Source organism: Mobula hypostoma, chromosome 6 (genome assembly GCF_963921235.1).
Source record: "Mobula hypostoma chromosome 6, sMobHyp1.1, whole genome shotgun sequence".
NCBI lineage: Eukaryota > Metazoa > Chordata > Chondrichthyes > Myliobatiformes > Myliobatidae > Mobula > Mobula hypostoma.
The window spans coordinates 24,569,539-24,584,245 of record NC_086102.1 but is presented as its reverse complement, the minus strand read 5'-3'; the positions used below and the strand labels follow the sequence as shown (position 1 = coordinate 24,584,245).

Below are 14,707 nucleotides of genomic sequence, written 5' to 3'. Positions count from 1 at the left end.
TGCTCTATGTCTTATGATCTACTCAAACCACCCCATCTGGTATATCAACCATTTCATGGTCAAAGTCACTTAAAACACACTTCTTCTCGAAGGGTCTCGGCCTGAAACGTCGACTGCACCTCTTCCTAGAGATGCTGCCTGGCCTGCTGCGTTCACCAGCAACTTTTATGTGTGTTGCTTGAATTTCCAGCATCTGCAGAATTCCTGTTGTCTTCCCCCATTCTGATATTTGGCCTGATAACAACTGAATCTTTTGACCTTGTCTACATGCTTTTATGCACTGAGTTGCTGACAAATGATTGATTAGATATTTGCATTAACAAGATGTACACTTGTGACTAAAAGTGCCACTTAGCATAGTACTGCAATTATACGTTCAGTACTTTTAAAAATATATTGAGAGTTTCTGTCTCTATCACAGTTTTAGGCAGGGATTTGTCCTCATCTCCCTACTAATCCTTCTCTATTCCAGTGTTTCAAGGAAAACAGTCCCAGCTTATCCAATCTTTCCCCATAGCTATTTTTTCTAGCCCTGGCAACATCCTCACAGATCTTCTCTATGCCCCTTCTAGTTCAATTACACCTTTCCTATAAATTGTTGACCAGAATTGCACATAGCATTCAAGTTGTGACATAACTAGTGCTGTATACAATTCGAGCATAACCCCAGCTCTTACACTCCGTGCCTCAGCTGATAAAAAAAATCCAAACACGTGCCTCTTTAAAAGCTAATTTTCAGAAAATCACACCAGGTTAATTGTACTTCAACGACTCCAGACTAACAACGATATGTTTGCTGTCATCTGAAATGTTAAGCGGCCCATTCATATTAAAGGAATTTAGGTAATAAATATTAACCTATCCAGCAGCATCTCCATCTATAAACAAATAAATGAAACTCTTTTCCATGGACATTAGCTGCAGTACAGTTAAAAGGTAACTTCAATGCAGTGAAAACAAAATTGCTGTATTCATGTTGTGGAAGAGGACTATATTTTAAAAAAATGGAATACAGCAAAAATACCTAAATTAATAAAGGGTCTTCACATAACTACAGCATTCAAATCAATTCTTTATACAAAATGTAGTCACAATTATAATGTAGGAACCATAATACTAATCCAATAAATTGGAACAATCAGCTGTTTTTCTTTCATAGGTGTTAATCAAGTCTATATACTGGGAAGTACCTTCCCTACAATAATATTAATGTTAACAAAATCATTTAAATTACAACTCCATTTGTTTAACTTTTAATACTCATGCTCATGGCTACACAGAAAAAGGCAAGTTGCAGGCTGAATGAGCTGAGTACGGTAGGTTTGACCTTGACATCAGAGCAAATGCAGCTGAAAGCACCAGTTCACGATCACTGTTGCAGTTTGTTTGGTTCTCAACGGAGAAATACTGGCAATTAGGTCAACTTTACACTTGGCAACAGGAACAGGGCAGCCTATCAAGATGTAAAAGCAAGCTCAGTGTTTCAGATTGAAAAAGGCTGGAGAGTGGCCATAAAATGAACAATAATAGGGTTCACATGAACAGTAGAATTAAAATGCCAGTCTCATTACTGCTTTATCCATTTGCATCTTTAGATTACCTTTCCAGCAGCATGAAATAGCTTCACCTTTGTTTGGAAGAATTTCTTTATCTGTGCACTGTCCATGCATATCTACATGCCGGTAAAACCATTCTGGATTGTCAAATGTACTCTGGGGGTAAAATTGGAAATCAACACAAAGACACAAGATGTCAGATTGGCAACTTGGAAGCAACAATCTTACAGATTGCAAGTCGGCATAATTATAATTCTTTGAAATTTCAAGCTCCACTAACTTTTCATATTATTCAAAATTTTAAAAAGTTTAATACAACTAGAATGAAAGCTTTTCCTGGTATAGTACAATTTCTTAAAAAAATATCTTAATATTATGTTATGCAAGATTAAGATGTCATGTAATAAATAACACTTCTGAATCAGGAAGTTATGGGCTTGAGCTCCAATCCAGAGATTCAAACACAAAATATAGCATGCGAGTCCAGTAGTACAGAGACTGCTATACTTGAGCTTTCACTCAGATAAAAAAAATCACATGAGACTCTTTCCAAAGAGATGGGAGTTTACCATGGTGTGGAATTATCTGGTCATCAACCACAAATGCCATTTACATATTATGGCAAAAATTCCCCATGTCATTTCTCATAAGAATTATTGAACAAAATTTGATGTGAAACAAATAAGGACATTTTAAGCAGTTGACCAAAACCTTAGAAATGATTTAATGGTTGCTCGGCACAACCAGCCACCACTTTTTCTATATGGCCACTATCAAGTGATTGTTGAAAACATAATATTACTACGTCTTTTTTACACAATGAATTACTCTTGAAATGCAGAAAATTTTAAAGGCTGTTACGACATCCATTAATTGAAAAGTAAGTATTCTTGTTGATGAATCATCTTTGACCCAAAATACTATCTCTGTTTTTCTTTCCATAGATGAAAGTGTACCATTGGGGCGCCACAGTAGTGTAGCAGTTAGCGCAACACTATTACAGCTTGGGGGCAGAGTTCAAAGTTCAATTCCAGTGCTCTCTATAAGGAGTTTGTACATTCTCCCCATGACCGCAAGGGTTTCATTCCACAATCCAAAGTAGTACTGGTTAGTAGGTTAATTGGTCATTGTAATTTGTCCTGTGATTAGACTAGGTGAAATAAGTGCTGCTGGCTTTTATTTTAGATTTCCAGCATTTGCAGATAGTTATTTGATAGTCAAGTCAGCTCTTTAGTTTCACTGATGTTGGGTGTGAGGTTGTTGTTGCATCATCATTCAACCAGGTGTCCTATCTCACTCCTTTATCCTAAATACCACCTACGATTTGTCCAACAACAGCGGCAACTTTGTCAAATTTGTATATGGAATTGCAGCTGCGTTAGCCACTCAGGTGTGTTTATAGGGGGTACAGCAGAAGGCTAAACTCGCAGCCTTGATGTACACTTGTGTTTACCACTTGTGGTAGGCAAACTGAACCGGATCCACGTTATTTGAGACAGGAGTTGATTTGTGCCAAAACCAAGTTCTCGAAGCACCTCATTAAAGTTGATTTAAGCACATGGTGATCATTGAGGCAGGTCATTACGCTCTTCTCGTACAACAGATGGGAACCACAAACTGCAGAAGTGAAACATATGTCTGCAAGTATTCCAGCCAGTTGGCTGCACAGATCTTTAGTACTTGGCCAGCTATGCCATATTGTCCACACACCTTTTGTCTTTCAAGCTCTTAAAATGCACTCTTAAACTCCACTCTTTAAAAAAGGAGGAAGGCAGCAGAAAGGAAACTACAGACCAGTTAGCCTGACCTCAGTGGATGGGAAGATGTTAAGAGTCAATTATTAAGGATGAGATGATAGAGTACTCCGCGACACAGGACAAGCTAGTACAAAGTTAGTATGGTTTCCTTCAGGGAAAATCCTGCCTGATGAACCTGTTGGCGTTCTTTGAGAAGATTTCAAGTAGGATAGATAAAGGGGATGCAGTGGATATTGTATATTTGGACTTTCAGAAGGCCTTTGACAGGGTGCCACACATGAGTCTGCTTACCAAGTTAAGAGCCCATGGTATTACAGGAAAGTTACTAACATGGTTAGAGCACTGGCTGATTGGTAGGAGGCAGCGAGTGGGAATAAAGGGATCCTTACTAGTGGTGTTCCGCAGGAGTCGGAGTTGGGACCATTTTTTTAAAAACGTTGTGTATGAATGATTTAGATGATGGAATAGATGGCTTTGTTGCCAAGTTTGCAGATGATACGAAAATTGGTGGAAGGGCAGGTAGTGTTGAGGAAACAGGTAGGATGCGGAATTGCTTAGATAATTGCCATTTCTTCGGCAGTTGAACGGGGCATGACTGCGCAAGCGCGTGAAAGTCGGACTGTGAGGCAGCGGGAGAGTTTAAAAGCGAGATGATTAACAGAGCGGGCGACGGAGTAGTGGGAGACAGAGTAGGAAGGCTTTGGCTCGAGAGGCTTCAGCGAGCACAGGCTGAGGAAGAGCTTCACTCCAAGTGAGGTAAGGCAGGGTAAGTTCCTTTAATTAATCTAATTACCTTAGGAATAGGTAATAGAGGCAACAGTTAGGGCAGTTGAGTGCTCCGTTTGCAGTATGTGGGAAGTCAGGGCGAGGACAATTGTCCCTGATGACTACACCTGTAAAATGTGCATCCAGCTGCAGCTCCTGACAAACCGAGTTAGGAAACTGGAGCTGGAAATGGATGAACTTCCGATCATTCGTGAGGCAGAGACAGAAATAAACTGAAGTTACAGGGAGATAGTCACCCCTAAGAGTCAGGAGGCAGGTAGCTGGGTGACTGTCAGGAGAGGAAAGGGGAATAGACAGAATGAGCAGAGCACCCCTGTGGCCGTTCCCACCAATAATAAGTATATCATTTTGGATACCGTTGATGGGGACAACCTACCGGGGACAAGTTGCAGTGGATGTGTCTCTGGCACCGAGACGGGACCCTCAGCTCAGAAGGGAAGGAGGGAAAAGAGGAGAGCAGTAGTGATAGGGGATTTGATAGTTAGGGGGACAGATATGAGATTCTGTGGAAGAGATCAAGAATCCCGGATGTTGTGGTCCATGTAGGGACCAATGATGTGGGTAGGAAGAGTGAGGTGGTCCTGAAAGGTGAGTTTAGGGAGTTAGGCGCCAAGTTAAAGGACAGAACCTCCAGGATAGCAATCTCAGGATTGCTACCAGTGCCACGTGCAGGCGGATTTAGAAATAGTAAGATAGCTCAGATCAGCATGTGGCTGAAGACATGATGCAGGAGGGAAGGCTTCAGAATTATAGATAATTGGGCAGTTTTCCAGGGAAGGTGGGACCTGTTCCGGCAGAACGGTTTACATCTGAACTGGAGGGGGACAAATATTCTTGCAGGTAGGTTTGCTAGGGAGGCCGCAGTGCATTTAAACTAGATACAAGGGGGGAGGGGAACCAGAGCGTAGGAACAGATGTAGGGGAGAAGGAAGAAAAAGAAAATAGTAAAGTTGTTTGCACCGTTAGTGATAAACAGAGAATAAGAGGTGGAAAATTTCTTAAATGCATTTATTTTAATGCTAGGAGCATTATAAGAAAGGTGGATGAGCTCAAAGCATGGATTGATACCTGGAAATGTGACGTGGTAGCTATTAGTGAAACATGGTTGCAGGAGGGGTGTGATTGGCAACTAAATATTCCTGGATTTCGTTGCTTCAAGTGTGATAGAATCGGAGGGACAAGAGGGGGAGGTGTTGCATTGCTTGTCAGAGAAAATATTACAGCAGGGCTCTGGCGGTATAGATTAGAGGGCTTGTCCAGGGAGGCTATTTGAGTGGAATTGAGGAATGAGAAAGGTGTAGTAACACTTTTAGGGGTGTATTATAGACCACCTAATGGGGAGCAAGAAGTGGAGGAGCAAATTTGTAAGGAGATGGCAGATATTTTTACTCACAAGGTTGTGATTGTGGGAGATGTTAATTTTCCACATAGACTGAGAAGCCCATACTGTAAAAGGGCCGGATGGTTTGGAATTTGTAAAATGTGTGCAAGATAGTTTTTTGCAGCAATACATAGAGGTACCAACTAGAGAAGGGGCAGTGTTGGATCTCCTGTTAGGGAATGAGATAGGTCAGGTGACAGAGGTATATGTTGGGGAGCACGTCGGGTCCAGTGATCACAATGCCATTAGTTTCTATATAATTATGGAGAAGGATAGGTCTGGACCCAGGGTTGAGATTCTTGATTGGAGAAAGGCTAACTTTGAGGAGATGCAAAAGGATTTAGAAGGAGTGGATTGGGACAATTTGTTTTATGGGAAGTATGTAATAGAGAAATGGAGGTCACTTAAAGGTGAAATTTTGAGGGTACAGAATCTTTATGTTCCTGTTAGGTTGAAAGGAAAGGTTAAAAGTTTGAGAGAGCCATGGTTTTCAAGGGATATTGGAAACTTGGTTTGGAAAAAGAGAGATCTACAATAAATATAGGCAGCATGAGTAAATGAGGTGCTCGAGGAATATAAAGAATGTAAAAAGAATCTTAAGAAAGAAATTAGAAAAGCTAATAGAAGATACGAGGTTGCTTTGGCAAGTAAGGTGAAAATAAATCCAAAGGGTTTCTACAGTTATATTAATAGCAAAAGGATAGTGAGGGATAAAATTGGTCCCTTAGAGAATCAGAGTGGACAGCTATGTGTGGAACCAAAAGAGATGGGGGAGATTTTGAACAATTTATTTTCTTCGGTATTCACTAAGGAGAAGGATATTGAATTGTGTAAGGGAAACAGGTAGGAAAGTTATGAAAACTAAGATGATTAAAGAAGAGGAAGTACTGGCACTTTTAAGGAATATTAAAGTGGATAAGTCTCCAGGTCCTGACAGGATATTCCCTAGGACCATGAGGGAAGTTAGTGTAGAAATAGCAGGGGCTCTGACGGAAATATTTCAAATGTCATTAGAAACAGGGATGGTGCCAGAGGATTGGCATATTGCTCATGTTGTTCCATTGTTTAAAAAGGGTTCTAAGAGTAAACCTAGCAATTATCGGCCTGTGAGTTTGACGTCAGTGGTGGGTAAATTGATGGGAAGTATTCTTAGAGATGGTATATATAATTATCTGGATAGACAGGGTCTGATTAGGAACAGTCAACATGGATTTGTGCGTGGAAGGTCATGTTTGACAAATCTTATTGAATTTTTTGAAGAGGTTACTAAGAAAGTTGACGAGGGTAAAGCGGTGGATGTTGTCTATATGGACTTCAGTAAGGCCTTTGACAAGGTTCCACACGGAAGGTTAGTTAGGAAGGTTCAATTGTTAGATGGGAGACGCCAGAGAGTAGTGGTGGATAACCGTTTGTCAGATTGGAAGCCGGTGACCAGTGGTGTGCCTCAGGGATCAGTACTGGGTCCAATGTTGTTTGTTCATATATATTAATGATCTGGATGATGGGGTGGTAAATTGGATTAGTAAGTATGCAGATGATACTAAGACACGTGGCGTTGTAGATAATGAAGTAGGTTTTCAAAGCTTGCAGAGAGATTTAGGCCAGTTAGAAGAGTGGGCTGAAAGATGGCAGATGGAATTTATGCTGATAAATGTGAGGTGCTACATTTTAGTAAGACTAATCAAAATAGGACATACATGGTAAATGGCAGGACACTGAAGAATGCCGTAGAACAGAGGAATCTAGGAATAATGGTGCATAGTTCCCTGAAGGTGGAATCTCATGTGGATAGAGTGGTGAAGAAAGCTTTTGGTATGCTGGCCTTTATAAATCAGAACATTGAGTATAGGAGTTGGGATGTAACATTAACATTGTACAAGGCATTGGTAAGGCTAAATTTGGAGTATTGTGTGCAGTTCTGGTCACTGAATTATAGGAAAGATGTCAACAAAATAGAGAGAGTACAGTGAAGATTTACTAGAATGTTACTTGGGTTTCAGCACCTAAGTTACAGAGAAAGGTTGAACAAGTTGGGTCTTTATTCTTTGGAGCGTAGAAGGTTGAGGGGGGACTTCATGAGGTATTTAAAATTATGAGGGGGATAGATAGAGTTGACAAGGATAGGCTTTTTCCATTGAGAGTAGGGGAGATTCAAACAAGAGGACATGAGTTGAGAGTTAGGGGGCAAAAGCTTAGGGGTAACATGAGGGGGAACTTCTTTACTCAGAGAGTGGTAGCTGTGTGGAACGAGCTTCCAGCAGAAGTGGTAGAGGCAGGTTCGATATTGTCATTTAAAATAAAATTGGATAGCTATATGGACAGGAAAGGAATGGAGGGTTATGGGCTGAGTGCAGGTCGGTGGGACTAGGTGAGAGTAAGCGTTCAACACGGACTAGAAGGGCCGAGGTGGCCTGTTTCCGTGCTGTAATTGTTATATGGTTATTAGGAGAATGGGCGAGAAAGTGGCAAATGAAATACAATGGTAGAAAATGCATGCTCATGCACTTTGGTAGTATTAATAAATGTACAGACTATTTTCTAAATGGGAAGAAAATCCAAATATCTGAGATGCAAAGGGATTTGGGAGTCCTTCAGCAGAACACCCTAAAGGTTAACTTGCAGGTTGAGTCGGTGGGGAGGACGGCAAATGCAATGTTAGCATTCATTTCAAGAGGTCTAGAATACAAGAGCAACGATGTGATGCTGAGGCTTTATAAGGCACTGGTGAGGTCTCACCTTGAATATTGTGAACAGTTTTGGGCCCCTCATCTTAGAAAAGATGTGCCGGGATTGGAGAGGGTCCAGAGGAGGTTCACAAGGATGCTTCCAGGAATGAAAGGGTTATTATACAAGGAACATTTGATGGCTCTGGGTCTGTACTCGCTGGAATTCAGAAGGATGAGGGGGGATCTCATTGAAACCTTTTGAATGTTGAAAGGCCTAGACAGAGCAGATGTGGAAAGGATGTTTCCCATGGTGGGAGAGTCTAAGACAAGAGGGCACAGCCTCAGGATAGAAGGGCAGCCTTTCAAAACAGAGATGCAGAGAAATTTCTTTAGCCGAAGGGTGGTGAATTTGTGGAATTTGTTGCCACATGCAGCTGTAGAGGCCAGGTCATTGGGTGCATTGATAGGTTCTTGAATGGACATGGCATCAAAGGTTATAGGGAGAAGGCCGGGAACTGGGGTTGAAGAGGAGAAAAAAAAAGGATCAGCCACGATTGAATGGCGGAGCAGACTCAATGGGCCAGATAGCCTAATTCTGCTCCGATGTCTTATGGTCTAAAGAAAGATGCTAAGATGTTGGTCTCGGAGTCATCCAGAGATTTGTAGGGCAAGGTAGAGTTCTCTCAATCAAAGAATGCATAAAGGGTCCCGAGCTCATCTGGGAGTGATGGGTCACTGCCATTTATGTTGACCAATCTCATCAAGCAGGAATCAACATTATTCACTCCCTGCTACAGCTGTCAATTGTCCATCCATGATTCCAGTTTAGTTTCAAATTACCTCTTTACACTCATAATGGCCTGACAGAATTTATTCCTGAACTTCTTACATGATTCTGGATTGCCAGCCCTAAAACCACAGATCCAGCCCTTAGCAAATCATGAATCTTCTGGTTCAGGAAGACTTGAAACGTTTTTGTAGTGCACATTTGCCTACATGCCCTTATGAAGTCATTGATGACTGTGGTCCACTGATAAATCTTTGAACACAGTCCAGTTCACCAACTTGAAGCAATCTCAAATTTGCTCCTCCACCCCACCAACCCCTCCAACTCCTCATAGTCCTCTTCAATCCCTGTGTGTATGGAGGCAGAAGCAGCATAGGTGGTGGTCAGATTTACAAAAGTGAAGGCAAGGGATGGATCAGTAGGTGGCATCGCACCAGTTGAGTATCCTGGGACCTTTAGTGGTGCACAGCAGTTAAGCAGAGACTTCTCCAAACTAGCTGGATTAAAAACTCTCTCCACAATGTGACCACTATGGGTACATTCCTATTATTTATGGCAGGAGTCCCCAAACTTTTTTGCATTGCGGACCGGTTTAATATTGACAATATTCCTGTGGGCCGACTGGGGGCGGGGGGCGGGGTAGGGTTGCCAACGGACAAGAGTAGCAGTCAAATGCGTTGTTTACCCAGAAAGACTACAATGACCATGAAGCCTTGCGCGTCGTGACCTGCTGATTCCCCCACCAGCAAATCCTTTTTGGCGATTCTGTTCGTGGGGGTGGGTGTTAATCACTACTGGAATATAGGCGATAAGTGGGTAATACACTCAATTTTGTTTCTAAAAGGGTTTATCTAACGAATTTAATAAACACACAGCGCATATTTTCCTCGCATGAATATAGTGATAAGTCAATTATCAGGGGAGCTTGAAGTAAGCGTTGAACAAACTTCCGGTAGAAGTGGTAGAGGCAGGATGGATATTATCATTTAAGGAAAAAGTGGATAGGTATATGGACAGGAAAGGAATGGAGGGTTATGGGCTGAGTGCAGGTCGGCGGGACTAGGTGAGAATAGCGTTTGGCACGGACTAGAAGGGCCGAGATGGCCTGTTTCCGTGCTGTAATTGTTATAGGTCACTTATAAGTCAATAGCATCATAACATTTTTAGTAACATTTGGATATTAAACACACAGCACATATTTTCCCGGTATAAATATATAAAATCATTGCAACAAACCAATATCGCTGAATCAGTGGGAGCCCTGGGCTTGTTTCCCTGCAACAACACGGCCCTATCAAGGGGTGATGGGAGACAGCGATACTCGAAGGGGGTTCCTTATGTCCAGTCTATTCCGCAGTTTAGCTTTCGTTGCATTCATTGCAGAAAACTCCGCTTCGCAGAAAAATGTTGGAAATGAAAGCAACATTTTCAGTGCTTTCATGGCCATCTCAGGATATTCAGCCTTGACTTTGATCCAAAATGCCGACAGAGATGTTATGTCAAACATACTTTTCAGCCCGTTGTCATTTGCAAGCTCGAGGAGTTGATCTCCTTCCCACCCTGACACGGATGACGCAAGGGTCATGACCTCGCATGCGTAATGGTTGATTAGTGGCCGTGACAGGGAATGAGGAAAGGTGCAGCTGACTCATATCGCCAAATCATATCCCTTCCTCGCGGCCCGGTAGCGCATGCTCTGCGGCCCAGTGGTTGGGGACCACTGGTTTATGGCACACACTTCCTCAAATGCTACCTTGCTGTAGATACAAATAGATACTTTACTGATCCCAAAAGAAATTACTGTGTCACCGTAGCATTACAAGTGCACAGATATACAAATCAGAATCAGGATTATAATCACCGGCATGTGACGTGAAATTTGTTAACTTAGCAGCAGCAGTTCAAGACAATACATAATCTAACAGAGAAAAAATAAAACATACTAATAATTAAGTAAATCAATTACATATACAGGTGTCCCCTGCTTTTCGAACATTTGCTTTACGAAACCTCACTGTTACGAAAGACCGACATTAGTTCCCTGTTTTCACTGTTATGAAAAAAGCAGTGTGCGCCCCAAGCAGCCGCTCTCCCCTGGATTCGGATCTGCATTCCAGCCGGCATTGCTTAAACACCTGCCTGTGAGCAGCCATTAGCAAGATGAGTTCTAAGTTATCGGAAAAGCCTAAAAGAGCTCGTAAGGGTGCTACACTTAGCGTAAAACTAGACATAATTAAGCGTTTCGATCGTGGTGAACGAAGTAAGGACAAAAACAACAGGAATTCTGCAGATGCTGGAAATTCAAGCAACACACATCAAAGTTGCTGGTGAACGCAGCAGGCCAGGCAGCATCTGTAGGAAGAGGAGCAGTCGACATTTCAGGCCGAGACCCTTCGTCAGGACTAACTGAAGGAAGAGTGAGTAAGGGATTTGAAAGTTGGAGGGGGAGGGGGAGATCCAAAATGTCAGGAGAAGACAGGAGGGGGAGGGATAGAGCCAAGAGCTGGACAGGTGATAGGCAAAAGGGGATACGAGAGGATCATGGGACAGGAGGTCCGGGAAGAAAGACAAGGTGGGGGGGAACCCAGAGGATGGGCAAGAGGTATATTCAGAGGGACAGAGGGAGAAAAAGGAGAGTGAGAGAAAGAATGTGTGCATAAAAATAAGTAACAGATGGGGTACGAGGGGGAGGCGGGGCCTAGCAGAAGTTAGAGAAGTCGATGTTCACGCCATCAGGTTGGAGGCTACCCAGACGGAACACAAGGTGTTGTTCCTCCAACCTGAGTGCGGCCCCATCTCCACAGTAGAGGAGGCCGTGGATAGACATGTCAGAACGGGAATGGGATGTGGAATTAAAATGTGTGGCCACTGGGAGATCCTGCTCTCTCTAGCGGACAGAGCGTAGATGTTCAGCAAAGCGGTCTCCCAGTCTGCGTCAGGTCTTGCCAATATATAAAAGGCCACATCGGGAGCACCAGACGCAGTATATCATCCCAGTCGACTCACAGGTGAAGTGTTGCCCCATCTGTTACTTATTTTTATGCACACATTCTTTCTCTCACTCTCCTTTTTGTCCTTCTGAATATACCTCTTGCCCATCCTCTGGGTCCCCCCCCCCCGCCTTGTCTTTCTTCCCGGACCTCCTGTCCCATGATCCTCTCGTATCCCCTTTTGCCTATCACCTGTCCAGCTCTTGGCTCTATCCCTCCCCCTTCTGTCTTCTCCTATCATTTTGGATCTCCCCCTCCCCCTCCAACTTTCAAATCCCTTACTCACTCTTCCTTCAGTTAGTCCTGACGAAGGGTCTCGGCCTGAAACGTCGACTGCACCTCTTCCTACAGATGCTGCTTGGCCTGCTGCGTTCACCAGCAACTTTGAAGTAAGGACAAAGTGAGTTTGGCTTGTGGAAGTTGAGGAAGATGACGTTGAAGACGTTTGGCATCCCATGACCAAGAACTGATAGAGGAAGAGCTGATGGAATTGGAAGAGGAAAGGATAACAATCGAAACCGAATGCAGTAGTGAACGGACCAAAAGTGAAGTTGTCCGGGAACTGAACGTGAAGCAACTGCGTGAGATTTTTGCTGCAATGATAAAGTATGACTTTAATTTTGAAAGGGTACGTCGGTTTAGGGCATATTTGCAGGATGGTTTCAGTCCTTACAAAGAACTGTATGATCTAAAAATGCAGTCAAGCAAGCCTTCCACATCAGCCACAGCAGATGACGAACCTCGACCTTCGACATCGAGGCAGACAGACATAGAAGATGACCTGCCTGCCCTGATCGACGATGAGATGACACCCCAGTGTCCCACCACCCCAACCCCCGGACCGCGGAGAATGCAGCGGTAGCCGGGATGCACCCAGCACATCTTTAAGAAAAAAAAGCCCAAATAAACAAGCTAATTAATTAGGTGCAGCCCAGCACGTAAATGTCGGCCCAGGTCAGAGGCGAATGCCGACTGTGTCACCTCTGATCTGGGCTGACATTTACGTGCCGGGCAGCACCTAATTAATTAGCTTGTTCGTTTAGGCTTTTTTCTTAAAGATGTGCCGGGTGGGTCCTGGCTACCGCTGGACCCCTGCATTCTTCACGGATTGGTATCGGTTCGCTGCCCAGAGGGTGGGGGCCACTGCACCACCCCAACCTCTGACGACTCAGCCTAACACACCATCATCAGTGTGCTCGATGTCTTCCCGATTTCCGTAAGTGATACTACACCGTACGTACATTATTTCTACTTTATATAGGCTGTGTATTTTTACGTGTTATTTGGTGTGATTTGGCAGCTTCATAGCTTAAAGATTACTGGAGAGCGCTTGCGCCGTGTTTCTGCCAAGAGCGCCTGCATGAGATTTTCGTTACGGAGAACAGTGCAGGCAATGATTGTGGAAAAGTATTTCTGCTTTGTATAGGCTGTGTATTCATCATATCATTCCTGCTTTTACTATATGTTACTGTTATTTTAGGTCCTACGTGTTATTTGGCATAATTTGGAAGGTTATTTTTGGGTCTGTGAACGCTCACATATTTTTCCCGTATAAATTAATGGTAATTGCTTCTTCGCTTTACAACATTCCGGCTTACGAACCGTTTCATAGGAACGCTCTACCTTCGGATGGCGGGGGAAACCTGTATTATTGTAATCTATTATTTTTAAATAGATTATTTAAAAATGTGCAAAAATAGAAACACTGTGTATTAAAAAAAGTGAGGTAGTTTCAATGTCCATTTAGGAATTGGATGGCAGAGGGGAAGAAGCTGTTCCTGAATCGCTGAGTGTGTGCCTTCAGGCTTCTGTATCTCCTGCCAGATGGTAACAGTGAGAAAAGGGGATGCCCAGGGTGCTGGAGATCTTTAATAATGGACGCTGCCTTTCTGAGACACCGCTCCCTACAGATGTCCTGGATACTTTGTAGACTAGTGCCCAAGATGGAGCTAACTAGATTTACAACCTTCTGCAACTTCTTTCGGTATTGTGCAGTAGCCCCTCCATACCAGACAGTGATGCAGCCTGTCAGAATGCTCTCCACTGTACAACTATAGAAGTTTTTGAGTGTATTTGTTGACATGCCAAATCTCTTCAAACTCCTAATAAAGTATAGCCGCTGTCTTGCCTTCTTTATGATTACATCAATATGTTGGGACCAGGTTAGATCCTCAGAGATCTTGACACCCAGGAATTTGAAGCTGCTCACTCTCTCCACTTCTGATCCCTCTATGAGAATTGGTATGTGTTCCTTCGTCTTACCCTTCCTGAAGTCCACAATCAACTCTTTCGTCTTACTGATGTTGTGCCAGGTTGTTGCTGCGGCACCATTCCACTAGTTGGTATATCTCACTCCTGTACGCCCTCTTGTCACCACCTGAGATCCTACCAACAATGGTTGTATCATCAAGAAATTGTAGATGGTATTTGAGCTATGCCTAGCCACACAGTCCAGTGTATACAGAGAGTAGAGCAGTGGGCTAAGCACACAACCCTGAGGTCCAAAGAGAATAAAAAAAAGTTACCTTAAAAATAAGATGTACAAAATTTCCAAGTTCACACTGATAAGATGGTAGTCTAAGAATTACTGTAATATTATACAGTAATGGGTGCACATTCACACTGTCCAGATAAGAAGTGTTGGCAGTATTGCACAGGGTGTCTGTGATAGCAGGGCGTGGTAAACAAATCTTAAACAGAGGTTACTAGCAGTCTAACAGGAGGGGTTCATCACTTCCCCGGCTATAGGTTGACTCCTTATAGAGTCTAATGGCAAAGGGCAAG

The 14,707-nt window shown here is 43.1% G+C and overlaps 1 protein-coding gene across 3 annotated transcripts in view; it reads right to left on the bottom strand.

Moving 5' to 3' along the window:
• Nucleotides 1-14,707, bottom strand: part of zgc:112083 (uncharacterized protein LOC550461 homolog) — a 60,497-nt gene that overhangs the window by 36,229 nt on the left and 9,561 nt on the right. For all 3 annotated transcript variants that reach the window (XM_063050427.1, XM_063050428.1, XM_063050429.1), the window contains one exon: nt 1,601-1,712. In XM_063050427.1, the coding sequence (XP_062906497.1) occupies nt 1,601-1,712 (112 nt within the window). The remainder of the gene's footprint in view (nt 1-1,600; nt 1,713-14,707) is intronic.